We start from the raw sequence: 27314 nt of genomic DNA, 5'->3' as shown, positions 1-27314 counted from the left end.
ATTGCACAGAAACTGTATCAAATAAACGTCTCCTTTAGATGCACTTAATTTAAATCGAGTATAAAGATATTGTAAATCTGCTGCACATTTTGAATCAATAGGATATTTACATTTATCTCTAATGTCTTGAAATAGTTCTGTTTCGTAGAGCTTTGCTTGGCAATACCTCCTTTTTCGGCCTTAGTGTTGAGCGTTTGCTAAAGTGGGGAACAATATGGGTTCTGTCCCGAGGCCAAGACATACCGAAATCCTCAAAATGATAGTTGTTGTTCCCTACTTAACGTTCAGGATTTATAAAAAAGCAACAACTGGTAACCCTTTGTCGGTATAATGTGACCGGGCGGAATGCTGTTGCGTGCCTTTGGCATTGTACTTTAGAAATGAATCCTTTTAGAATTGTACATGTTACAAACCTAAATGTTCAATTTCAATTTCCACAGGTTTGATTGGCTTTATATATTAGTTAGATTAGACATCAGACAAGGACTTTTTAAATCCTTTCTTATTTACAAACATTATATATATATATATATATTGTCAAAACAATCCAAATAAATAGAGAAGGGGAGATAAGTCTAATTTAGCTTGTCAAATAAATAGTTTTCAACTATTATTCAATCATTTTCTGTTTATGTTTTTGATATTAACAATTAAATTAATCATGTATATTTATTGACAACCCATCCTACGCACACTATACAACACCGTTCATTAATACTAGTGGCTACGAGGCCTACTCCTATAAGCATAGCCTTACGAGGACTTTCCTTCTAAACAAAACCACCGCTTTATATAGACAGAAACACGGCACTTTGCACGTGCAATAGCCGCGCAAAAGCTACTCGGAACACTCCGGTTACGTAACTAGGTTCTGAATGTGAAAACAACAAGATGGACGACGAAACGTGGTGAACTGTCAATCGTAAATATCGAATGTTAAGTATCCGAATTATCTCCACTTTTACATATTTTATAAAATGTATTTGTTGGTATCAGTGCAGCATATCATGATTATTCAGATTAAAATGATCATGGTTATCAATAATACCAAATTGAGAAATGTTTTGTACTAATTTCATTCTAATGCTATTATAGAGTGGGCTTATAAAAATAAAAACAAATTCATGTCCATATCTGCATGCTGGTGTGTCATTCAGATGATCCATATACAAGTTTTGGTTGCTAGCATGGTTTCTAAGCTGATCAAGTATTATATTAGATTTTATTTCTTGGCCCATAGTATCTACATGTGCTAGCAATTTCTTCTGTAAATAACTTAAATAACGTGCAAAAGACACCAGCACAGTATTGCAGCAAAATCACCACGACAGGGCATACTATTTACTGATATCACTTTTCATGTATGTTTTTGAAGCTTTACATTTTCTTTATGACACTTATTAGCCATACGAATACCAGAATTTAAAAACAAGATGTTGATTTTACTTGTCTGTCGTAGGGGAGGCAAATGCTGGAGCGTCTACTTTGTATACTTGCCAGTTCCCAGAAATGATAAACGACTGGAGACAAACGTTTAGCTCAGCATCCCTTCATACGACATCCGCAGAATTTCAATTTGGATTTGTACAGGTTGAGTGCTTGTATTTACGACATAACAGAATGCAGTTAATCAAGCTATCCTAATAAATCGATCTGATAAATCGAGCTCAATATATCACAATCAATATTCGTGATGTAATTTGTTTTGTAATTATGCCTAGAATTTTATAAAACGCCTTAGATTATTCATATCCCCATCATTTAGAAATTGACAGTGATAAAACAAGTTGTTTTTCGTCAGAAAATATCAATTCGATTACTATACCCAATCAACCTACAACCACNGGGGGGGGGGGGGTATACTTTAATCAGCTTTTCCGTCTCTCCGTCTCTCCGTAGACATAATTTGTCCGGTTATGCATTTTGGTAGATTTCTTTGATTTTTTTTGCGTAGTGACATTACTATAGAAAGTTACCCCCCTTTTATAATTTCATGTTTTGGACCTTTTTAAGAGAGTAATGCCCCTTTACGTAAACATTTGTACAACACTCATTTGCATTTGCTCATTTTTCAATCTTTTTTTAATCCTTCTGTATTGGCAGTATAATGCAGAAGTGCCAACCCATCCTCTTTTGGTGTAATCCTTACGATTTTAACATAAAAAAGTACACTTAACATTTTACCTATTCACTCTATGATTTAGTATTTTTTCTGCCGATTCCGGAAATCTGTAACCGTGTCCACATCGTTTCATTATAATATCCTGATAGCAGTGTTCTCGGTGTTTTGAATAAGCCTAGAAACTGAAGCTTATATGTGACAGAGTGTTCACACATCCCCCTTCTTTAGCGAGAAAATGGCGGGAAAATGTGTTCTCAACGCGAGATCATCCCAAAAAAATAAAAAGGCAATTCGATAAAAAATAACATCAGAATACAAAGAATAATATTTATATATTTAATATATACGTGTATGCGGGGTTATATATGTCCCCATCCCCCTTCCCTCCCACCTAGTTGACGCTGATATAATGTACAGAAGATTCTCTCTGTATAATATAACATTTTTTTATATTATGGGATTGCATATAGAAACTTATCTTTGTAGCTGGCACCATTTAGGGCTGGAGAAGAAAGCAAAGGGTTTCCTTCCCTGAGGTGGGCGCAAACAGCCGGTTATGGAAAAGTACCAAACGCCAAGATGCCGAACACCTTCATGTCTGTTGCTTTAGACCTACCGGATTTTAGTTCACCATTCGGCAGGTACGAATCACTTCACACGTTTCTACATGTTTTACTGTTACATGTAGTTTTCAAAATAGTTTTCAAGATACAAAGAGCATGTCCTTTGAAATCAATTTGTTTATGTATCTTTCTCTAACCAATCACACCTGCATTGGTTCCTGATTTCTTTATCCCCTTTCTACAATTTGAAGTCGTTAATAAAAAACAACTGCACCGCTGCATTTGAATTTGGCACTTACTGATACCAAGCGTCTTTCTGACCATGTCTGGTTAAAATGTATAAGGGATAAGCTTAAAAACGTTGCTGGTAAAATACGGAAATATATTGTTCTAATGGCGGGATTTCGCTAAATAGCAGAAGAAAATTATATCTGTAATACATGCAAAACAACGAACGTTTTTTGCACCCGACATGGATATCGTAATTATTTTTCCATTTGTCTCCCCTATAATCGAAAGACATCGCAAGCATACCTTCTAATTATATGTATTCGGTAAATACATTACACGTTCATGCACATGAAATTGTTCCAATTCGAAAGATGAAAATCGTAGTCTAGCATATCAGCCGAAAATGATCAGATAGCCTTTTTCTTCCACAAGCGTGTCCATCATTATATCTGCATCTTATACTCCATACACTAGTGGACTGTGGCACATCTGTGAGAGTTTATGATGTTTTTGCCCAGTTGCCTCTGTTTATCAGGTTCATCAACCCAAGGCTAAGCGTTTACCCTTGTTAATAATGCCCCCACCCACCCCCTTACCCATAAAAAGTGGGGAAAAGGCTTGCCCATGTCTATCCCATCCAGCCCATCGCATCACGATTTATTTTCATGACTTTATCTACTCCTTTCTCAATAGACTTTTTTCAAAGTTTAAGAATTCCGCATACATGTTGGTCATTCCACCTTTGCTATTTTGCAAAAAAAAAAAATCATCAGTAAGATATCTTCAAGAGCAATGTTTTACAATCGTTTTTTAGTTTCTGTTATTTTTATGTAGGTATATAGATGTATACATGTCTAATTATGTGTATTTTGTGCAATCCAATTCCTACGTAGTGTGCCCAGGCTGGGATATACCAAAGTCCTTTAAATGGTACTTGTTCCAAGATACACTTTTAACTTTCAGGGTAATCGTAATCCGGTGTCAATATATTAATGTGATTTGGTAGATTTTTTAACCAGGCGTATCGGCATTGCGTCTCGCTCACTGAGGTAGTACTCTCAAGTGGGCATCAAATACACGTCGCTTGCACACATACATAATACACATGGAGGGACGTCCTTAAATGGCCTGGTCAATGAAGGATGCCTACCACAATAAAAATAATCCAAACACTCCCGAAATTCGAGAATATATCACAAAACATCAAATACATAGTCGCTTCGTTGTAAATGTCAATTGTTTTCAAATATGTCAATTTACTTCAGGTTATGTTGTATTTTATTGTTATTATCTTTACTGCAATATTAATTTGGTGTTCTCTCTCAATTCAGCATCCATCCCCGTTTCAAGCATGATGTGGCATCCCGTCTGGCCCTATCTGCTCTTGCTGTGGCATACCACAAGTCTGGGCTGGAGTACCAGGGCCCATACCTTTCGGACTACCAATTGACCGGTCACTCCCTGAATATAGAGTATGACCAGGGACGAACGCCTATCAGGGTTAATGCTAACACCACTAACTTTGAGGTAGAGTAAACACAATATTATGAAGCATATCTTTATATATGAACGTTATTTGAAATATAAACAAGAAGTTCCAGTAACCTTTTATGATTACTAAACAGAAAAATGCAAGACGGGATTTTGAAGAAGTTATTTACATTTGTATGGATCAAGTATGCAAATCTTACATTAATACAAGAAGGGTCATACATGTAATAATGTATCGACACGCGTAATAATCACTGTATATTATATAATTGATCAGTATCTGAATTATCCTCTGACGACGCATGACAGTGCCAGTGTTTAAGTGAACCTTATCATTGTTGTAAGGCCCGAAGTGACTTGACCCTTGCTTGACCGTTAAGTAACTAACTATTTGTTAGTAGATATATTATAGTAAATGTATCATTTCTTTACTGAAAGGTATGCTGCTCAGAAGCGCTCTGTGATAAAAACAATGGAAATTGGAAACCTGCACCAATGACATCACAAGATGTATCGTCTGTTACTCTGAACACAATTAAGTGTGGCCACGTAACCGTGGCTGCCGTTCGATATGCGTGGCGGGAAAGTCCGTGTCCATTCAAGCAGTGCGCAGTTTACGGACGGGACACTGACCTACCGGGGCCACCATTTTACCACAGCTTTCTTTGAGCGTGCAAGATGAAAAAAATAAATTTTCAAATCTTAGCGCATTTGAAGACTTTTTCTTTGCTTTAATGGGAAATAGCATTCACACGCCGTCACCAATCGCAATTAAGAATGTATTAGTGAGTTTATGGCATACCATCGGTTCCATTCGCTAATAGAAAGGCAGTTTGCACCGCGAAAGCAGCTCTGTTGATACCACCTGTTTGTTTTCAAATACTTATTACAAAGTTTATAAGAACGCATAGACAACAATCACACTCCATCAATTTTGAACTCCAACATCGTACCTACAGAGAAAGTCACCGAGTCGATGATTTTCAGCCTCATTGTATACAATGTAGCATGCCAGAAACCATTTACAGTAAAACATTTGTTGTATGATTGCATTAACCTTCAGTCGACTCGAGAAAACTTCTTTGATAACGTAATATAACTTAATTCTCTCTTTAAAATAATGACTTTCTTTACAATTTTAAACTATCGGAAAGCTATTGGTCTTTTTCCAAAGAATCCCCATAGCAACTTTCAATAATCAAGTTGACTTTTGTCGTTTACCTTCACGTTTGTTGTATGTCATTTTCATATAACATTTGATTTTAATAGACAATGTATTGGCTGTCAGGGTCTCTCCTGTATGGATTGATCATGTGTGATACAGTTGTGTGATAGCATAACGCAGCAAAATTAACGTGCGCACATTGTGCATGCATCATCCGCACATATAGCGCACAACTGCGTGATTTAACTACCGATCGCACCAACGTCACATCTTTTAAATATCAGATAGGTATATTGTTTCATCTTTTCTTATTTCAAAACATTTTTCACATTATTTCATAAACCGTAAAACTGTTAATAATGGGGCTGCACCGTCAGGTACATTTCTAGTACAAATACGTCGTGAATTGCATGGAGTTAATTGCCAATTAGAGTTCATCGATAATTCGATAGTTAACGTATTAAAACACAACTAGACCTTACCTATGTTTATTGTGTATACAACGTAGATGTATGACAACATGCTTAAATCAGAAAAGATATACATTAAATCAGAAATTGTATATCTTCACTGACCATTTCTTAATATTCATCAAACCATCGCACATTTGTGCAAACGTTAGTATCGCACAGTATTTCTTCATGCTGCGCACACTGCTTCTCGTGTAACGTTGTGCCATTCCACAGCTGTAACTATAATATGGACCGGAACATTCTCATAATAAGTTACAGTCATTAAAAGGGATGTAATATTTTTTTAAGAAATACTGTCAGAATATATTCAATAAAACAAATTCGAAAAAATAGCAACCCCCTTAACCTACGGCCCTCCCTCCTCATGACTTCCTCATGTAGTTATTTATTTACGAATTTTTGTTCGTTTGTCGAATTTGTTAAAATCATCATCATTTAATAATTTGTGAACCGCTTTAAGACAACCTACGAACTTGGTTGTGATAAAGCGGTAAATAAGAACCTCGAATTATTAATTATCTTTCCATTGCTGTCTTTATTGTCGTCACAGTAATGAAAGCCATTTATACAACACCAATTCAACGATTAAGAAACCACGCGTAACAGAAAAATACCTAAAACAGTATGCTTACGTTTATTAAAGCAAGAAGCGCTATCAACATTACTTCACTTACTTAACACTCCTTACTTCATGTAACAAGTTACTGCGGTACTATCATCACATAAATGCAAGAAATAGGCCTCTATTATAGAATATAGCGTTTACACTAATCGAGCAATATATCTTTTCTTTAGGAATATTAACATTTCAGTCGTTTCTTTTTACCAATGTAAGCTTAGAGTTTATTTTTATCGCTATAGGCTTAGTGACATTTCTGTGTAGATTGACCGTAAACAATACAAAATGAAAACAAAGTGTTGAATATAAAGTGGCGAAAAGAAACCCGACCCCGTTGAGGTATTGTTCCTCGAGTTCACTGTACTAGAGCGGGGAGAGGGAGTTTTACACAAATTAAAACATATATAAAAACACCCCGGACTGATGAACGTATTTTTGACAGCGTTTTTTTTTTTACAAGAAATATAAAATATTAAACCTATTATGGCACAGACATACACTGAAAAAGCTTATGAATGTGTGATATTAGAAGATGAAATAAAGGTTAAAAACTATAACAAAAACTCAAAGAAACACACACTCACAAAATGGAAGTAAAATTAGAAAGAATAAGTAATACAAATACAATGTTTTTTGTTTTGAGCCACGTAAGCTACGTCATAGCCTACATACGTACGTTTTAACTCTTTGCAGTGGTACATTCAGTTGTTACGACTTGAATGTCTTTAAATGAGGTGATCCCTTTCCTTTTACGTATGCTTGCAAACGCAACGGTCATAGCGTGTGGAGAGATAAGAGATAAGAGGTACGAGTCTTATACTAGATCACACAGTCTTATCTAACCAGTCAGTGAGGAAACGACTCGAAAACAATGACTGGAATCCATTGGCTGTTGTGTTGTGTGACCTTTTGCAATGTCGTGGGCTGTAAGTAATTTGTCTATGTAATGTCTTCAAAGGTTCCTAGTTAGGCCCATTTTAAGCATACAATACGTGTTTACCTTAACAGGTCTATCTATAACTTATTCTTACTTTTCTACTTTTCTTTCCTGTGGTGTTTCCCTTGGCACCAATCTAATGATAAACTATCAACAGCTATAGGACAGACAAATTTTGTTAGGGTAAACTTGTAAATTTAATAATGACAATTTGAAAGCAAAAGAATAGCAATTCCCCAAGATATTGTAGAATATACATGAGTTGTTGATTTTGGACCTAATTCATATGAAAATAATATTATTAGTTTACTTCATCTTTATAACTACATGATTAGGTTATGTAAATTGCATTAGGGAAATCAAACATTATGTCTATTTCACGCGCTCGCATTTTCCCGGTCATAGATCCCTTATTCAGAGCAACTGAGTTACAAGTAATTGAAGCAGAATACAATGGCTCAGTAATCTGATCATCTTTACTATAGTGTTATTGTAATAAAATATGGTTTGTCCTTTTTGTAGGGAAACACGATTATTTGTTTCTCTATGATTTACCATGTTTCACGAGGGTCGCATCATTATAATTCTCAGAGAAACATAGAAACGTGTTTCCTACGAAAAAGGCAGTAAATATATGATTATAAATAGGCTTTTATTTAATTTGTTTCTGTTGCAATGATGCCAAACTCTGATCAAGCAAATTAGACAAGCTCCGACACCAGAACTTGATTGAGAAGCGGAAGTGTAGTGCACGAATCTGTACCAAGCTAAAGCACTCATGAAAAAAAATGTATCGCGTTTAACTTCTATTCGAAAGCACGGGTCAAATGAGGATGGTTGCCAATATACAATACAAATATATACATATATAACGATAGGAAATGCGAACGACCTAAAGTGTTGCTATTTGGGCAGCAGTCTGATTCTTTCATATTACATGTTCTTTTAGCAGAACACACAGAAAAAAACACTATGCTGCAGTGACCCCCAACTAAATCTCATTTTACGTGGAATAATCAGAATCGAGTTAAAAATGTCAACAATATCCCCGCACAATGTCGAGATAAGCGTATAAATCCTAGCAATTCCACTTGCATATGGTGTTATTTACAAGCATAGTATATGAGTCGACCAACATAGAAATTAATTTCCTGTCTCCAGTGGGCAGCTCGACATTTAAGTTTGCATCGTACTACAACAACCATATGGTGCTGCAGCAGGGAGCGGGCGGGGCGATTGTTTGGGGGACATCCTCTCACCTCGGCGACACAGTACAGCTGTTCCTAAACGGTCACAAGGTCGGTGAAGATATTGTCACGCAAAACGCAAAAGGAGTCATAACGTGGATATCGAAAGTTGTCGTCACTGGCGATAACTATGGTCCATTCACTCTTGCGGCAAAGTCGAGTGAAGGGACCATAACTCTACATGACGTCATGTTCGGTGATGTGTGGATTTGTTCCGGACAGAGCAACATGGAATTTACCATGAGTGGGGTGAGTTTTTATGGTATTGTTGACAAACTGGGCGTTTATTTTGAGATTAATACTCAAGTGTCAATCCTTAAGATGGGGCTGAGGGGCGTGGCGGTAAAATGTCACAGAGTGCAAAATGCAAAACCTTTAAAATCATCTCCTATGAAACTAACGGGTGTATTTTAACAAACGGTTCATTAGTGATGCTTAGATGATGAGGATCAAAATGTATACTCTGGAAGCGCGTTGTCTCCAAGGTGACAAAGGGTCAGGGTCATAAGAGTTCACCAAGTGCAAAACTTTCAGTATCCATTTCTGAAATTATCTGGAGAATTTCACCCAACATTTTAATGAAACAAAAATTAAAGCTTAAAAACATAATTTACTTTACAAAGTTGACCCATTTTTTATCAATTTAAACGTTACACGAGATAACATGGTTACTTTCTTATTGCCGATGTTTTACAAGTAATGTATCTTAATTTCATTGCTGCAAACATCTTTTTAAATCAATCCGTACAGACTACTAATTTGAATAATATGGTTCTGTCGAATAGGTCGTAAACGCTTCTGCCGAGTACGCAGAGGCTTCAAGCTACAGAAATGTCCGCCTATTTAAGGCCACGCACGCACAGTCCAATGCTGAACTAGATGACTTCAATGTGACACCTGCTCTGCACTGGTCTATTCCAGCTCGAGGTAAATAATATCTTGGTTATAATCCTTTAACAAAACAGTATTTGATTGTTTAACAATAATAACACATGATCTACAAAATCATATTGTAGACGTGCGATCAGAATTTTGCCGAGTTTATTACCTAAATGGCCGAAATAGGGTCATAATTTATCAAATTTGGTCAAGGGCATTAGAAGAAGTATAACGATATACCTTTATAAATAAATGATTTACGTCATTAAATTAGTTTATCTCTGAACACGCATATATGTGTTGTTGGTGTTGTCTGTTACTTATCATGTGTATATCTGCTTTTATTGCTCCAGTTGCAACTGATGCGGGAGGATTGTAATTTTTAGAAAAGAGCATCAGCTGTATGTTCATTGTTCTCTTGCGGCTTAACCCATTCTTATTTATTGAAACACAAAGACCGGCCTCAATGCATTGCTTGCAATGAACCATTTATAGTAAAACACTTGTTATTAGCTTGCATTGACGTTCAGACAACAAGAGATTTTTTATAATAATATAACAGATCACAAATCTCTTTTCGAAACAGGTAATATCTCTTCAATTCTAACCTACCTAAAAATTATTTGTCTGTTCAAAAATATATTAATAACCAGTCACTTTCACTTTTTACGTCAAAGTTTGTCTTTTACTTTAACGTTCGTTTGATGACATTTTAATTAACATGTTTAAATTACTTTCAATTAACCCTCATGACCTTTTTTGTGTTTATTGGCCGTTAATAATCTAATAAATAACTTACTTATCATGTATTCTGCATTTCCCAATCACGATTAGCCTTCTTTGCAGATCAGAACACAAATGTAGATTTGGCGAAAATTAAATGAGATACGGGATGCTAATGTTCAATACAACAGCTGTTAAAACAACGTTTCATGCCACTTTTTTTCAGCAAACCTGGGCAAGTTTTCCGCTGTTTGTTGGTTGTTTGGAAAACAATTATCCTCACAATTCAAATATCCGATCGGATTAATTGAATCAAACTGGGGTGGAACGAAAATTGAATGGTGGTCTTCGACGCTTGCCCTTAGTAAATGTCCCCACAATGGCAAACGGTAAGTAATCAAATGATTAAAAAGATAAAAACACTATAATTCTTTACAAAAACACGTTTCGTACAAAAAAAAGCTGGCATTTTCTTCGATAGTATATTATTTGTATCGCATGTGATGAAGTTGTATTTTAACCAAACACGGTTGCATCTATTTTTGAGCTTCAAGCGATAAGTTTTAGAAAGAAATAAACAAATGTTATACCTGAATTACATAATTGTTCATTCATGCCAATATTTGCAATTTCAGAGCCATTCAAAACTCGGATTTATGGAATGCAATGATGAGTCCTCTAACTAGGAATACTATTTACGGAGCTATCTGGTATCAAGGTAATGTGAATTTTGGTTGCTGCATGTATCAGATGCGAACACAAAAGTACCTTCTTTTAAAAGGACTTGTTACAGTGCAGACCAGTTTTGGCGTTTTTTTCTCAGCATTCTTGTTTTAAAAGGATAATTGTATGTGTCTTATTTCATGTTGCTGTGACAGTATCGATAGTTGATATACGTTATGATAGTGGACATTAAATAAAGTTCCTCATCTTATTTAATGTACATTATAAGAAATGCCCACGTGTACATTTGTATCCATGAAAAAGATATTGATGTGACAGTCACCAACATGTCGTGTCAATTATTGAAATTTAACTTTATCCTTTATATTTTATTCTGAAACACGTATACTAGTCACGCAACACTTTTGTATATATATATATATATATCATAAAAAAGGATTAAATGTCCATTTGAAGTAAGTAAATATAGAAAAAATAAGATTAACGACCGACTAAAAAATAAGCTGTTTTCACCCTTCACATGGCTCTTCAGGTATATTTAAATAGGACAACATCGTGACGTCAAAATTACATGTCATCACACTACAATAGTAACGTGACGTCACAAAGTACTCAAGATTGATGGACAGACTAGCGCGAAATTTTACCGTAGCCTGTTGAGACTAGGTTTTAATATTTTTATTTATTGATCTTCTTTCTCTTCTCCTAGAATAGTGTCGGATGAAATTAATTGATACAAAGATAGTACATTAAATTTATCTCCGGCACATTCATAAATATGATATATATATATATAACACTGATTCCACAATCTCAGCGTTACCGTGTAAATGTAACAAGTTTTTTTTTTACCCTGCAGGTAGGGCGTAAGAATTGTACCTGCTGCCCCCAATTGCATGATCGTAAGAGGCGACTAAATTTGGGACCTTATCTCTTCTCTCCTTTCTAAATAACTTTCTTCTTCCTAATGTCTCCCTTGACAATGCCTCACTTTTGGCCATTTGTTGAGCGTTCGCCCCTGTGAGGAAGGCTTTGGGTTCTGTCCCCTGGCCGAGACATACCAAAGTCTTTAAAAATGGTAGTTTCTACTCCTGCTTAACGCTCAGCAAATTAGGAGTGGGACGACTGGTTCGCCCGTTGTCAGTATAATGTGACCGGGTGGGGCGTCCTGCTGGGTGTCTTCGGCAGTATGTTTCAGTGAGGTAGCACTATAAAGTCGGCATCAGTTCCGCGCTATCACAAGGAGACAAACACGAACATATCGCAGCCTCCCAAAATACACACACATAAACTACACGCATGCATCTTGCACCCAGGGGAGGCCGTCCTTAAATGACCTTAGCTGTTAATAGGACGTTAAACAAAATCAAACAAACAAACAAACAAATGATTCCACTTGCCCTTTGTAGGAGAGTCTAATGCCGGAGCATATGATTTGTATAGATGCCAGTTCCCTGCCATGATAAACGACTGGAGACAAAGGTTTAGCTCAGCCTCTCTGCATACAACGTCCGCAGAATTTCCTTTCGGATTCGTTCAGGTGAAATACTTCACATAATTTGATATCTTACAAAACAAGTTATTTATCAATAAACCTTCGTGACTGCTAGGTGCCTTATGTAACAGACATTTATTCATTGAAAGAACGATTTCCTTTGCTCTTTCTTTGAATTTATCAAAGTTAACGTATCATTAAAATGTAAGTAAAAAATAAACTCTTGTATATAATTTATTTAATTCTGAATCATAGTGTTTAAAAATAAATACTTATTTTACAACAGTAATGAAACAACTCATGCATTAACCGCTCTCGTTTGGTCTTAATGAGTGCCCTTGCCCGTCTACGAATGGATCATTCATTTTCAAACTACCTGAATAACAAACCATAGCCACTTTTTCTTTACAAGTTTTGTGTTTTTAACTTTCGTTTGTGTGATGTAAAGGCCGTTAAGAATGCAATAACTAATTGCCCGGCTGTCTTGGTGAAAGGCCAGCGCGCTACCCACTGTGCCCAACTACTTCCATTTTTATGTACAAAGCATAGCATAAAGACACTTACAACAAATAAAACAATACAAATTTATATGGAATTAGATTCCAAGTTAGAAATAACAATCTTGATCAAGTTATAGCGTGATTCTCTTCTACACGCAGAAAATATCAATTTTGTATTTGTTTTTTAGGTATTATTGTTCCTGTTTTAAGATTTCCCATTCGTTTGGTAACGTCACGGTTTCATTTTCAATATTTGATATGCATGCAAATATACAAAATCCGTAATGATTGATAATCACAAAGTCCAATAAATGTGATTGTACACAGCTTGCACCATATAGGCCTGGGCAAGAAAAGGTGATACCAATTCCGTCTCTGAGATGGGCCCAAACCGCCGGCTATGGGAAAGTACCGAACGCCAAGATGCCGAACACGTTCATGTCTGTTGCATTAGACCTACCAGATTTTAGCTCACCATACGGCAGGTACGGTTCACTTTATCCACGCGTTTCTCTGACATTTTCATTTCTCCGATTTTTAAGAATATGATGATACTAATTTAGGGCATGTGTCTGTCACGCTTGTTTCCTGTACAATAACTGCTCTATACGTGGTTCAAATTCACCCAAATGTTGTTTGCACAATTGTATTGGTGAGTGTTAGTCTCAGTTTCATGTTCAAATCAATGCGTTCAAATGAACACATGATTAATGTACCTAAGGACTTATGAAAGGTTATTGGTTTCCAGTTTTCGTGAAATACCGCTCCTAAATATAATTGATTTTCAGACGAATTTATCTGCGTATTCATATTGGCAAGTGTCAGTCTTAGCTTGATTGCTAAATCGATGCATGCATAGACCATGAATACGCACAGGCTAGTCATTCCCTTGATACCTATGTGTCTCTCCAGATACATTTTGGTGATGCGTAAGACTCGTGCCTCTCAACACGACCACATATCAATCCGTATATCAGTTTTGTTCATCAATGTAAGCAGATTAAATCTAGCAGCAACTTATGTACTCATCTTTCAAGGCCAAGGCACCCACGAGGACGTTAAACCCCAAACAAACCCTTAACTATACCAAGTCTCTCAGTGAAATTCATAGAATCTCGTCAATTTTGACTGAAGTTTTTTCTTTTACTTGCACAAACTATTATATTTTGACAGTTAACTTGTACTTTGACCTGAAGATGCAATTATATAATATTTTCATATTACTAATACAGATGTTTCTGTTTCTCAATTTAGCATCCATCCCCGTTTCAAGCATGACGTAGCTTCCCGTCTGGCACTATCAGCTCTGGGGGTGGCATACCACCAGTCAGGGTTGGAGTTCCAAGGTCCTTTCCCATCGGACTATCGTTTGACAGGTCATTCTTTGAATATAGAGTATGACCAGGGACGAGTTCCTATCATGGTCAATGCTAACGTCTCCAATTTCGAGGTATGTGTCAGATAATACGGTAAATTACCTGTTATTCGGACAGGAGTTTCTAGTTAGGTCTTGAATATAATGGAAACACACTGGTACCTGCCTACGGATTCAAACTGAAAACAACCTTTTTTCATATGTCATCATTTAAAATTTTGAAAACAGTAAATCCAAATAGATATAATTGTGTTGAGCATTTTTTACGGTATATTTAAATAATGAGAGTTACCCCCTTTGTCAGTAGCGATACGGAATACACATATCACAGTTCCCGATTTCAAGCGCTCAGTTCTTGTATACAGATTGTGACAGACGACTGCAGAAGAACGCTGACGCATATGTATTGGGCAGCTATTTCAAAATCTTATAAAAAATACATAATTATCAGGGTTTTTTACAATTACTAAGACACAAAGCAGAATACGAATCACCTCTATAGAGACTTAGAGTATCAGTGAGATTAACATGATATCTTATGTGAAATATTAGAGATGAGTATTTATTTTTGATCAAAGATTATTTTGAGTAACATTATCAATTCTCCACCTACAGGTATGCTGTTCAGCAGCGCATTGTAATCAAAACACCGGAAATTGGAAACCTGCACCAATGATATCACACAATGTGGCATCTGTCACTCTAAACACAAGTCAGTGTGGCCACGTGACCGTAGCTGCAGTTCGGTATGCGTGGCGGGAAAGTCCCTGTGTATTCAAACAGTGCGCAGTTTACGGACGGGACACTGACCTTCCAGCGCCACCATTCTACCACAGCTTTCTTTAAGTGTGCATGATCAGTAAAATAAAACGTCAGCTTTCCACAGTATTACGGTCTCCGTCTTGAATTGCGTGCAAATGTACCATTCAGATTTTCCAACGGTTTCAGTTTTCTTTAAATAGATCAGGACATTCTTAATTGTCCTCATTCAATTTTAACGAATTGGCTCGTTTTTCAACTTTTAGAAATAACGATACTGATCATCATGACAGACACGAAAACAAGTACATGTACATGTATCTAACACAAATTGAAGTGTTGAGACCTGAAGCGTGACAAACAATGAACAAAAAAGTATTGATCAGTATTTCAGTAGGTTTACTGAAGGAAAGTGGCCCAAAACACCCACTTCCCATCAGTAAACACTGGTCACGTTGGATTATACTTTTTTATTTAATGAAGAAAGTTTTTTGATTACCTGAAAAATAGTCGATACTGAAAATGTATATCTCCTAACAAAAGTTTACATAGTTGATAATGATATGACCTGAAGCCGCCGTCCAGTGTGGTCAGTTTCATCTTTTCGGAAAACCGGTGGTGAAAATAGCTACGACCGAAATAGCGCGATAACCGGGCCTTTCAATGAGAAGTAAGCATGTACAGCACTACGCTGTCGACCGACAACACAGTGTCAGTTTTGAGTCTTAGTTCACACTTACATTTGTATCACATTGTTGTACTTATAAGTTTCAAAAATATAAACCTTTAATCAGATATTTCTGTTCACATTTGGATTTGAATAAAAACAAACAGGTTCAATCAGAGCATGCACGCACTGAGAGGGTGCCGCAGGGAAAATTTCAATCCACAGAAAGTACGATATCAATAGGTTTAAACGTACAACAGACCACTCATTTCTAACGATGTTTTATATGTTAATGGAAGATGATTTTGATTCAGAATATATGCATTCAGAGAGGCTATGCGAATAAAATCAGAAGTCACCTTCTCTCCTCAGCTGGAAAGACATTTTTGTTAGATAGAAATTCACAGACAGATGCCGCTAAAACATACGGCTGTACAGTTAAGGATTTCTACTGAATAAAAACGCCAAGAAAAAATTGTCTCTTGTCAATGCCTCGACATCAATTGTTCATAGGGAGTATCAAACTACATAATCATGAAGATTTATTTGACAAGGTTATAAAAAAACTTACACTAAATTGTCCCTTTAAATCTAAACCAAAACTAGAGCAGTACCATTAGAATAACAGAGTAGCTCAACTTATCAAAAGGACAAACAGATGCATGAAATGTTCAAATGATGTCTATTGTAACGGCGATTCACCGGTAGGAAGGGAGCCAACTCTTCCATGCTTGTGAGTGTCAGTATGCACCGTTATAGGACGTTAGAACAATTGGAAATTATAGTTGCAGTCTGACCAATCTAATCAATTAATCAATACCTCAGTTACAGTTATCAATAAAATATTGTTTACCTCGATGAGGATATCATGCACCTGTTTAATTAGTTATATTTAATTACTTCTACGCATATTCACCTGTCCCGTTTACATTGGAAAAAAGCAGTGAATCCCTGAACCTGCTGGAGAGTTCTGCGAAAATATTTAACTGCTGTAACTTGCTGCATGTCGAAGCGACACACAAAGGTTTATCGAATACGACGGTCCAAATGAAAATAAACGATCTTAATTTTCTCAGCTTTTTAAAAGTTAAAGTGTCCTGTATTTCGTGTCTCAGCTAAGTAAAATATACGGTGGTCAACTTGAACCCATATCTCCAACGTCAGTCATTTGACAACAGTTAGTTGGTTATTTCATTTCCAACGGCCTATTAACACTGTAGATGCGTTGAGGCCAAAAATGGGTAGGTATTAGGGCCAATTAAAGGTAGATGTATTAACAGAAACGACATAAAACAAACAAAATGGTTAAAGACAAATGCCATCTTCAAAAGTAAAGTTGTTTAGGGATGATCATATCTTTTTGAACAAACAAACAATTTTAAATAACCGTTGATTTCCGTAGATGGAAAATGATAAAACAATTGTCACTCTAAGTCCCAATAATTCGGCCTCCTGGCCTGCTTCAGTTGCGAAAGCTAGCAATTGAATCAAGTTACATCTATTTTGCTTCATTGATAGCGGAAATGACGTACAAAATTGAGACGTCACATTATCTCTTTAAATCTATGACGACATAAAAGCACGACGTCAGAATCACAAGACGTCAACACAATGTCGAGAGTCAGGTCTCTCTCTCATCAGCCTATTGATGTATATACTTTTTTTGCCTTCAGTGTGACGTCTCTCACAGGTTTTTCGAACCGTTCTTCTAACGAGCGTTCTGTCTCATCCACATATACAACCAAACAATCATTTTCTGCATACCAAACATTAGGTAGAACATGTATTTCTGTAAGTACACTATCCATACTCTACCGAGCTGTAATTTGAAATGCGAGTAGTGTTACTGACCAGGAAATTAATGATTTATCTTCAAGCAAAGCAACAACAGATACATTTTCGTTGACAATTTTGTTTGTCTTGTCATCTACAAGCACATCACTAAAAAGTGTTTCCTCCCCTGAAACACTACCAAAGGTGGTTGATGAAAGATTGAATTTAGGCGTCTTCACTTCTGTAGTATATGGTGATGATTCCTTATTAGACAGGATACATTGGGTAAATGTTTTGAAAACGTAACAACATAGGTACACTTCCCGATGCTTCTTTTCGGATCATATTTGCCTGAGGATTCTCTCCCTTGGTCCCCTCTACTCTCTGTATTAACCACACTTTCGTAGCTGGGATTCGAGCCCTGCTCTATACTTATCGTTGTCTTCATCCTTATCACAGATACGCTGTAACATAAGTTCGAGACCGAATGCAATATTCTTCTTGGTGGGGACCGGTTGATAGGTGTCATTCCGACAAACATCAGCTTGTCTGTGGATTTATTATAGAGATCTATATATATATATATATATATACGGTAATATTCAATCTTCACCAATGTATCCAATAACTCAATACGTTCTCTACTCCTTCCGAGTTTTATCTTGATGATGCTATGTTTACGTATTTCATTAACAAACTCTGTGAAATGATACAAGCCTGGCAGTAACCGACAACACACGCTAAACCCGTCATCGCTAGATTTTGTCATAGTTTTGTTTTAAGACCGTTTCTGAAGGATACTAAAGTTGAATTGGCAACCATATTATGTTCATATATTTTTTGTCAAAATATAAGTCGAAAAGATGAAAGAAAAATACCGAAATTTTGTTTTCCCCTATAGGATGTTGAGGTTCTCACAAAAGATGTCAAATACAAAGCATTCTCCATCAATACATATTCTGAGTTAATTATGTTAAGTCATTTTATATATTAGGTAAACGGTGTTATTTTCATAAAACAAATTAGAAAATGATATTTAGTTTTGGTCCGAAACATAATGAGGCATACATATATTAGTCATCCACACTTGCTAACTTGCTTACCTTACTTGGTTTGTATACCTCCATATACTGTTGAACATTACATGTTCACATGTTGAGATCTGAAATAGGTTCGTGATATTTATGTTAATGTACAAACATGAAACAAATGACAAATATTTGCCTTGTGCAAACAGGAAATGGGCCGTTACATTATACTATACTATTAATACTACTTCAACAATTTCGCTATTTACATCTTGCCAATTTTAACATTTTCTTTGCGTTTAAAGTTGGTATCGACTTTTGAATTTCTTTTTTACTCTGAATGCCAAAATTGACCTTGTGCCAAGGACCCCGTTAAGACTAAACAAATTCAAAATCGTTAATTGAATTTTACCAGAAGTTGTAATTATCATGCTACAAATGTTGACTTTAATTGATTTTCGCATTTTATAAAAACACTCTTTATGTATTCCTTGTTTGTGAACGTCTTGTTCGATGGTATATGTATCGTCAGGCCCATATAACTCAAATTAAATATAAACCGTAGAACAATACTTTAACAAAACAGATATAGATGAGTGACAAATACAAACACACCTTTAAATGAAATAGGGGAAAAACGTATCTTTATGCTGTCACAATAAAGGAATTATTACAAAAAACAATAATTCAGTTCATGAAATAATCTTCATTAAAAGCATTTTCTATGTTTGTTTGTTTGTTAAATGTCCTTGCAAAAGGGAGGTCAATTTTGATTTCTTCAGTGTTCTCTTAGCAGAAGACAAAAAGAAAACACTGGATTCTGCAAATAAGTATTTATTACAGATAAAGCCGAAACACGCTTGTTAAAATTTGTCGAATTAAAAAGGTCGTCCCATGTCTGTAAATAAGGCTTATCTTCCGTTAATAAAATGTGACATAGATATTATCTATGTGCGTTCCCAAAACGTTGTTTCTATTAGCGGTTTGCTCTTTAGTTTACACATTGATATCAAAATACGGTTAAATTGCAAACAACACATGTAGTTATCTGCTAAAAGCACATTGTAATTGCATTAAGATTATGTATTGAAACGTTAATAGAGCTTAACCTAAATATATCATGCGATGAAAAAAACATTGTATTTCATAAAAGCCAAAAGTTCGCTCAGTACAAACAATTTTATCTTTTGACTTTACAATGAGCATGATCTTATCTCAATGTGCGTCCTTCAGACATTTAGTACATGTACGCCCGTCCCTGATATCCTTCATCCAGACATGGCTAGACTCCATTTTACATTTCTGGCGTTGAAGTTTGTTATATTTGGTTTGGGATGGCATCATACGGAAGGTAAGATATGTGTCTTTGCCTTTGAAAAGTTTGCCCGATTACAAGCTGTATCTCTAACCGCTTTCTGTTCAGTTTTGTCACCGATACGGGACAGGTATGTAGATTGTGTCTACCGTAAAAAATACCTTTACCGAATGTGCTACGTGTTTGTATTGAATTGATATTTTTGCTCTCACCAGAGAAGAGTGGCTTTACTTCTCCAACATTTCAGCTTGTACCAGTATAATCTGCAATAAATTAACCATGCAGATGATAGATTCGTAAGATGGAAGTGCAACAAACACGGATAAATACTCGTTTTAATAAATGAGGATTATGAAGGCGGGTCATTTCGCAATCCTGGTCCCACTATCGACACATGTATTTAGGTGCAGACTAACACACATGTATGAATGATGAGATGCATCCACAATTGAAACTTGGCATTACATCTGCCATAAAATGCAAATTTTGAAAAAAACTTGTTATTCATTCAGCGTCCTTTTAGGGACTTACGTTTTGTAACTGTGACCTCATCATTATTGCTGTGCTATTAATTAAAGGCAACTTATAAATAAATATTTCTCACTTACAAGGATTGCATGGTGTAAGGTAATTTTGGTATCAATTAATCCAAACTTATGTGCAAAAACAACACTTAAGTTACAAATCAATAAATCTCTTTTAAAACCTAATTTTGCCATTTTGCATCAAATGTAACTGCCAAAGGAGATCGTCAGTTGATATCAAAAAATTGTTGCCATTCAATCCAATCTTGGACAAAACTCGCTATCACAGAAGACCGTAGAGAAGACATTGTCCTCTCACAACTTTGCGAAGGTTTCGTGGCGAGATGATAAGCCCTTTTGTTATCCATGTAACGAACATATGATAGTGCCTCACCTATTGATCAACAGTGCCGATATAGTAAGATTCAAGACAGATACTCTAACGTGCCTGATATGAAAATATGTTTGTATCAACATATCACTGTGAGCGTACGACCGTCGACAATGGGAGTCATTTTTAGGCAAACAACATCATTAAAAATAAGATGTTAACTGAAAAGAGTACATCAAACAAGAATTAAATATGTTGGTGTAAAAATAAACAAGCATCATACGAATTGCTTGTAAAATGTAACAAATCTTACTGTACAAATCAATTAAGTGTTAATAATCATATACTTATTATAATGGATCAACAACTGAATCAAATAAAATTTTCATTCACCGATGGTTCAATATTGAAGAATCGTTCAGGGATTTGTGTCAAACTATTGCATTCATTGATAAAATATTTGACTGTGACTTTCTCGTTTCCACGTATTCCGACATGACCTGGTGTGATGTTTTGATAGTGCACCTAATTATTTTTTCAGGGTCCGATATAACTTAAGCATTGCCTTCCGTTAAGAAAGGAAGTAACTAACACCTTACTTTTCAATATCTCTTATGATTTGTTGCTCCAGGAAAATTATTTCACCTTTAACTGTCAAACATATTTTCCCAAAAAATAAATGGTGTGTAAATTATGCCTTCTCGTTATATTACTGTTGATATGTTGACATACATATTCCATTCATTTAGCTATTGCAAAGTGTCGTGATGGTTGGATACAGTATGAACAATCATGTTACCTCTTTGTCACTTCGTCTGAGACATGGGTCGAACACATGGTAAGTAACATCATTTCAGCTTATGTTACAAAAAGCCATCTGAAAGGCAAATTGTTGAAAATACCATTCCAAGAGTTGTTACCACACTTGAAATGATCTACTTTGCTCACAATATCACGTTATTTTGAATATAAAACTTCGGAACAAACAACACCTGTACGGTTGGGGAATACAATATTCCTGCTGTATCCCAATGTATTTTTCGAAAGCCGACTATAATGGAACATTTTGCAGAATATGGATGTTGTCTGCATTGTCATCTGATAAGCTGACAATTTTCTTCACCAATCTTGGTATGACCTAAGCTGTAACAAAGACGTTGAAGAACATCGGCAAATCAAGGCACACACTAAACAAATAGCGCTTGTGTTTGCCAAAAAGAAGCAAAGCGAACCGTAGAGAGAAAGTCGTCCTTTCTTTTTGTTTGTTTTATTTTTATTTTACGTTACTTGGCACAGCGAAGGTAAATCATATGAAGATGTGCATGACGAAGGGCATTTGGGGATTTTGATTTTTTAGGGTTATATATGGTCATCGAGACTGTTATTTCTTCTCAAGAAACTATGAACCGTTTGTTGGATTTCGCCCTTGAAACTTTACAGTTTGGCTCCAAAAACCTTTTAAGCGAAACTTTTTCTTCACTGTTCGATTGATTTTCATAGCTAAGTAAACGTTATACATGAAGAACGATTCGCTTAGTTTTATGGAGTTTGGCCTTGAAACCTTCATTTGTGCTCAAGAAACCCTGTAAGCACATCTCCTTCACCGGTTGTTGGACGATTTATTGAGATTGAGATAACTTTTGAAAGCTGCTCTGTGCGGCCCTATCCGCCCTCATACGACCTTGGCTATTGCGAAGAAACGAAACCGTTGTCAAACAAGTTTTCCCCTTTAGCTTTAATAGTAAACCTTTGTAATTGTCCGTGTGTATCGATGCATATTTCTTTTTCAGCAACACTGTATTGATGTTGATGGACATTTGGCGACAGTTAACAACGCAGCAGAGAATTCATTTCTTGAGGCAGAAGTGCAGAGGCGACGTATGCTAATGGATATTTTTAAAACTATGCTTTATTAGACCAGTTATAGACAGGGAAATGAGTAATTTAAAAACCTTTCATGCGAGTTGCATTGGTTATGTGAAAACACTTATGGTTATAAAGGTAATAAAGTTGGCACATCAACTTGCCTTGCTAGTCACATGTTTGCATCCAATTAAACTTACCGAGATTCTCCAACTTATGACACAATTCGACTACGAATACATATAATAAAAGATTATTATTAAACGACTAATTTGGACGACTGATATTATATTTTTTACCACAAATTGTTCAGCTACAATGTATATATAATATACAATTTAACACTTTCAAATAATAGAATAAATATATACATAAAAATTCTAAACCACTTAAAAACAGTTGGTCTGTTTAAATAGATATAGATATAGCCACTTTTGTTTAAAAGATTTACAATTTTGTATTTAACCTTGTTGATTGTTATATGTCATTTTGTTTAAAATTCCAGCTCGCACCTTTCATTTGCCCTCATTCTACTATATTTTTCTTTCATTGACCAATCGCCGAATGACTCATTAATATAATGCCCAGTCATTGAAAGTGCACGTGCAGTGTTAAGCACTTAGGGTAATGGCAACAGTTTGTTCGTCAGTAAAATGAGATCGGGCTGAATGCTATGCTAGGTGCCTTTGGTATTATATTTTAGTGAAGTAGCACTATAAAGCCGGCATCAGATCCGCGTTATCGAAAGGAGGCAATCAAACCAATATACGGTAGCTTTGCCTCGATCACACCATCACACATGCATGAATACATAACACACATGGAGGCACGTACTGAAATGACCTAAGCTGTTTATAACATCAAAAACGATTTAAAAACGGCAAATCTAAAACATAAAGACGATAAATATCCAGACATTTGAGTTATTTTAGTTTGGTTAATTTCATTTTGTTTAGTGTCCAATCAACAAAGTTGGTCCTTTAAGGACGTGCCTCCATGTGTGTTGAAGAGGTGTGCATGTATGACGAATACATGGTATGTTGGTGTACCTGCCTCCTAGTGATAGAGCGGTTATGTTGCCAACTGTATAGTGCTATCTCACTGAAATACCATGCCGAAGGCACCCAGCACAGCATTCCACCCGGTCACATTATTCCGGGTGAATCAGAAGTTACCATCCCCTAAATGCTAGACGTTAAGTAGGGAATAGCAACTGCTATTTTCAAAGACTTTGATATGGTCCGTCCTGGAGACAGAAGTTGTTATTAGTTAGACAAAAACTGTAACTAGTCCGAATTATTCTGACGTTTTGTTTCTTTCGATCCATGTGCGACATGTGGGTGAAGGTGACGATTTGTTACTAAAATATCAGTTCGAAGAGCGACCCAGGCGCGGTCGCTTAATTCCCGCATATTATAGAGGGCCGGAGTTCAGACGTAAATCGACGACAGACCGATATAAAAAAGTCGATAAATCGTCAGAATAATTCGGAACAAGCTGTAACATGTTCTGGTGTGTACAGTACAAGCGGTATTGTGGTACATGTATGCTTACAAGTATAGGTCTGATAAAGTTTGTGATATTACAAATGATATAAATGCCTCTTTCATACTTACACTTTTGTATATCGGCATCTCAATATGATAGTTTCACGAGACCATTTGACGAATTGTATCAATAGCGTTGATAATATTGGTCAAAATAAACAACCTGGAGCTACATTTGTGCCGTAAAACAAAAACAAAACAGAAAAAAATGAAGTTTTCTGTACTCGGCAAACATTTGTTTCCTCTGAAAAAGAACGTGAATCTAATGTATACTACGCTTACGCTCGTTTTGCCCGATGCATGCATTAACCACTACATCATTCACCTAACACACTCGTACATTCACCTTACATACTCGTATATTCACCTACAACACTCGTACAGTCACCTTACACACTCGTAAAATCACATTACACGCTCGAAAAATCACATTACACACTCGTACAGTCACAAAAAAACTCTGTATTCACCTTACACACTCGTTCATTCACCTAACACACTCGTACATTCACCTAACACACTCATAAAATCACATTACACACTCGTACAGTCACCTAGCACACTCGTACATTCACCTAACACACTCGTACATTCACCTAACACACCCGTAAAATCACATTACACACTCGTACAGTCACCTAACAAACTCTTTATTCACCTTACACACTCGTACATTCACCTATTATATTCATACATTCACCTAATATATTCATACATTCACATAACACACTCGTACATTCCCCTAACACACCCGTAAAATCACATTACACCCTCGTACAGTCACCTAACAAACTCTTTATTCCCCTAACACCCTCGTACATTCACCTAATACACTCATACCTTCACCTTACACACTCGCACATTCACCTAATACACTCATACCTTCACCTTACACACTCGTACATTCACCTAATACACTCATACATTCACCTTACACACTCGTACATTCACCTAACAAACTCTTTATTCACCTAACACACTCGTACATTCACCTAACACACTCGTAAAATCGCATTACACACTCGTACACATTCACCTAATACACTCAATTCACCTTACACACTCGTACATTCACCTAACACACTCGTACATTCACCTAATACACTCATACATTCACCTTACACACCCGTACATTCACCTAACAAACTCTTTATTCACCTAACACACTCGTACATTCCCCTAACACACTCGTTCATTCACCTAACACACTCGTACATTCACCTAACACACTCGCACATTCTACAAATTTCATTTCATGTTTTAACACATAAAGTAGACTCTAACTTTACAGGTGTATCGTTTTGGATAGGAGGTACAGATATAGACAAAAACAACACTTGGGTTTGGATAGAAGACAATACACCTCTTCCCATGCCCCCTTGTGGTAGGTCTAACAATTTCTGTGCGTGGGGCGAGGACGAACCGAATAATTTGCACAGACACCAACATTGCCTGGAGCTAAACATCTACGTTCATTGGAATGATAACGAATGCACGTTATCACGCGGAGCAATTTGTGAAGCAAAACCAAAGTAAGTGTCTTTATTTCCATAAGAGATATAACAAATATTATACAAAATTCGATTTATGGTTTTGTTACATAAATAACCACGGATTACATCAATTTTGAATTTTGTTTACATGGAAATGTATCATCTAAAAGTTTTCTCAATTTCAAAAGATCATAATTGAATTAACCAAAGTTGTGTTATTGGTACAGAGATTTGTTTAGCATTGTACTAAGCTTTGTAGAACATGATGCATCAAAAAGTAGTTGAAATCAATATTTCGTCATTTACATTCTGTTGGATCACTTTCATTCCCATTTTAGATATTTTGAAAATACTTAAACTTGTGGTTCACTATATTTCCGTAAGACTACTTTCATTATGATTTACAAGAGGCGACAAGTGCAGGAGACCCCTCCCGATTTATGGATTTTATTGAAGGTCCTCTGCTTCGAGACTTAAATCAAAATAAATCTGCTATATCAATCACATCATTTTGAACCCTTATATTTTGTTCTCCTATCTATTTACTTCGTCGCTTTGTACAATCTTACTTGGTAATATCACGCTTCAGCTTAGTGTTGAGAGTTTATTTGATGACATGTTCTGCAACGCATGTGGTCTTGAAGTAACCAACTTTACTTATGTATTTTGATCTTTCAGACCACATGGCCACTGGATAACACTCGGGTAACAGTTCTTTATAGCTGTACGTGTCACTTAGCTAATAAAACTGCGTCGTAATAAAATGGTATGCGAGTTTCTTTGTTGCTGTATAAGGTGTTTAAATAAACAGCCAACTATTCCCGACTCACTATGTATATTTGTACTGATTCCATCAGGTGCCCCGTGATTGAGTGAAACGCACAAGAGCGGATAGGGTTCAGATGTATCTGTATGTAGATTGCCCTATTCCCATAGGGAGAGCCGTCTCTGACTACAGAAAAAAACGATGTCCAGATGGTGGCCATACATCTAAATCAGTCAGTCATCACTCCATTACTTTTAGCAAATGAAAACCTTATCTTCTGTTTGCAGTCGTATGTTTTGTCATAACCTATCACCTAACTAGAGTGCGTACGGATACTGAAGCTATCAAAGCAAACTATGTGAAGCCATCCTATCGTGTACCGCCAAGGACTATTCCCGTTATAGGTAATGGGCAAGCATTGGGTGACGTAAGCTATTTATTTGAATTTTGACCAAACCAAAAGTTTAAAACCAAACAAAACATTTAAAACCAAAACAAAACAAATTGTTTCTGACCTTAAAATACTTCGAATATAAAATTGCATTCTGAACACAAGTCAAATAACACAAATAGGAGCAGTGATTGGCTCAGTGTTTCAAGTTCGACGTTCAATTGTATGGTTACCCACCTAAGAAAATGTTGGAGTAAAAATGTTGATCTTTCTTATTTTATGTTTCTCTCAGCTATTATCCGGTTTGTTTTGATGTATTGCCAATCACTAGGTTCACACGTATGGACAACATT

General features: G+C 36.1%; 3 protein-coding genes across 4 annotated transcripts; all 3 read left to right on the top strand.

Annotated features, from left to right (window-relative positions):
* The first annotated feature begins 880 nt into the window (after positions 1–880).
* Positions 881–5076, top strand: LOC110457952 (sialate O-acetylesterase-like). The gene is made up of 5 exons (XM_021509469.1): positions 881–922; positions 1460–1590; positions 2609–2763; positions 4248–4443; positions 4846–5076. The coding sequence occupies exons 2-5, from the start codon at positions 1510–1512 to the stop codon at positions 5074–5076; spliced, it is 663 nt and encodes a 220-aa protein (XP_021365144.1). The 5' UTR covers positions 881–922; positions 1460–1509.
* A 2379-nt stretch (positions 5077–7455) lies between these two features.
* Positions 7456–15392, top strand: LOC110457976 (sialate O-acetylesterase-like). Its single transcript, XM_021509495.1, has 9 exons — positions 7456–7590; positions 8763–9097; positions 9634–9775; positions 10677–10839; positions 11086–11168; positions 12544–12674; positions 13457–13614; positions 14384–14579; positions 15120–15392. Exons 1-9 carry the CDS (start codon positions 7536–7538, stop codon positions 15348–15350), a joined length of 1494 nt encoding a protein of 497 aa, XP_021365170.1. The 5' UTR covers positions 7456–7535; the 3' UTR covers positions 15351–15392.
* A 4558-nt stretch (positions 15393–19950) lies between these two features.
* Positions 19951–26563, top strand: LOC110457978 (C-type lectin lectoxin-Phi1-like). 2 transcript variants are annotated; one of them, XM_021509497.1, is made up of 5 exons: positions 19951–20082; positions 21651–21739; positions 22692–22779; positions 25621–25843; positions 26483–26563. In XM_021509497.1, the coding sequence occupies exons 1-5, from the start codon at positions 20010–20012 to the stop codon at positions 26511–26513; spliced, it is 504 nt and encodes a 167-aa protein (XP_021365172.1). In that variant the 5' UTR covers positions 19951–20009; the 3' UTR covers positions 26514–26563. The 2 variants fall into 2 exon arrangements, with proteins under 2 accessions (XP_021365172.1, XP_021365171.1); XM_021509496.1 differs by having other exon boundaries at positions 25603–25843.
* The last annotated feature ends 751 nt before the right edge of the window (positions 26564–27314 follow it).

The sequence above is a fragment of the Mizuhopecten yessoensis genome, unplaced genomic scaffold (genome assembly GCF_002113885.1).
Source record: "Mizuhopecten yessoensis strain PY_sf001 unplaced genomic scaffold, ASM211388v2 scaffold9385, whole genome shotgun sequence".
In the NCBI taxonomy this organism is placed as follows: Eukaryota; Metazoa; Mollusca; class Bivalvia; order Pectinida; family Pectinidae; genus Mizuhopecten; species Mizuhopecten yessoensis.
The sequence above is the reverse complement of the archived record's forward strand: the minus strand, read 5'-3'. Positions and strand labels throughout refer to the sequence as shown.

Bases quoted from the DNA above. Each gene is read 5' to 3' on its own strand.
- LOC110457952 (XM_021509469.1), top strand. From the start codon at position 1,510: ATGATAAACGACTGGAGACAAACGTTTAGCTCAGCATCCCTTCATACG. The intron at 1,591-2,608 runs GTTGAGTGCTTG...TTATCTTTGTAG, and splicing joins TTCAATTTGGATTTGTACAG to CTGGCACCATTTAGGGCTGG. The intron at 4,444-4,845 runs GTAGAGTAAACA...CTTTACTGAAAG, and splicing joins CTAACACCACTAACTTTGAG to GTATGCTGCTCAGAAGCGCT.
- LOC110457976 (XM_021509495.1), top strand. From the start codon at position 7,536: ATGACTGGAATCCATTGGCTGTTGTGTTGTGTGACCTTTTGCAATGTC. The intron at 10,840-11,085 runs GTAAGTAATCAA...TTGCAATTTCAG, and splicing joins TGTCCCCACAATGGCAAACG to AGCCATTCAAAACTCGGATT. The intron at 14,580-15,119 runs GTATGTGTCAGA...CTCCACCTACAG, and splicing joins CTAACGTCTCCAATTTCGAG to GTATGCTGTTCAGCAGCGCA.
- LOC110457978 (XM_021509496.1), top strand. From the start codon at position 20,010: ATGGCTAGACTCCATTTTACATTTCTGGCGTTGAAGTTTGTTATATTT. The intron at 22,780-25,602 runs GTATGCTAATGG...CTAACTTTACAG, and splicing joins GGCAGAAGTGCAGAGGCGAC to GTGTATCGTTTTGGATAGGA. The intron at 25,844-26,482 runs GTAAGTGTCTTT...TTGATCTTTCAG, and splicing joins ATTTGTGAAGCAAAACCAAA to ACCACATGGCCACTGGATAA.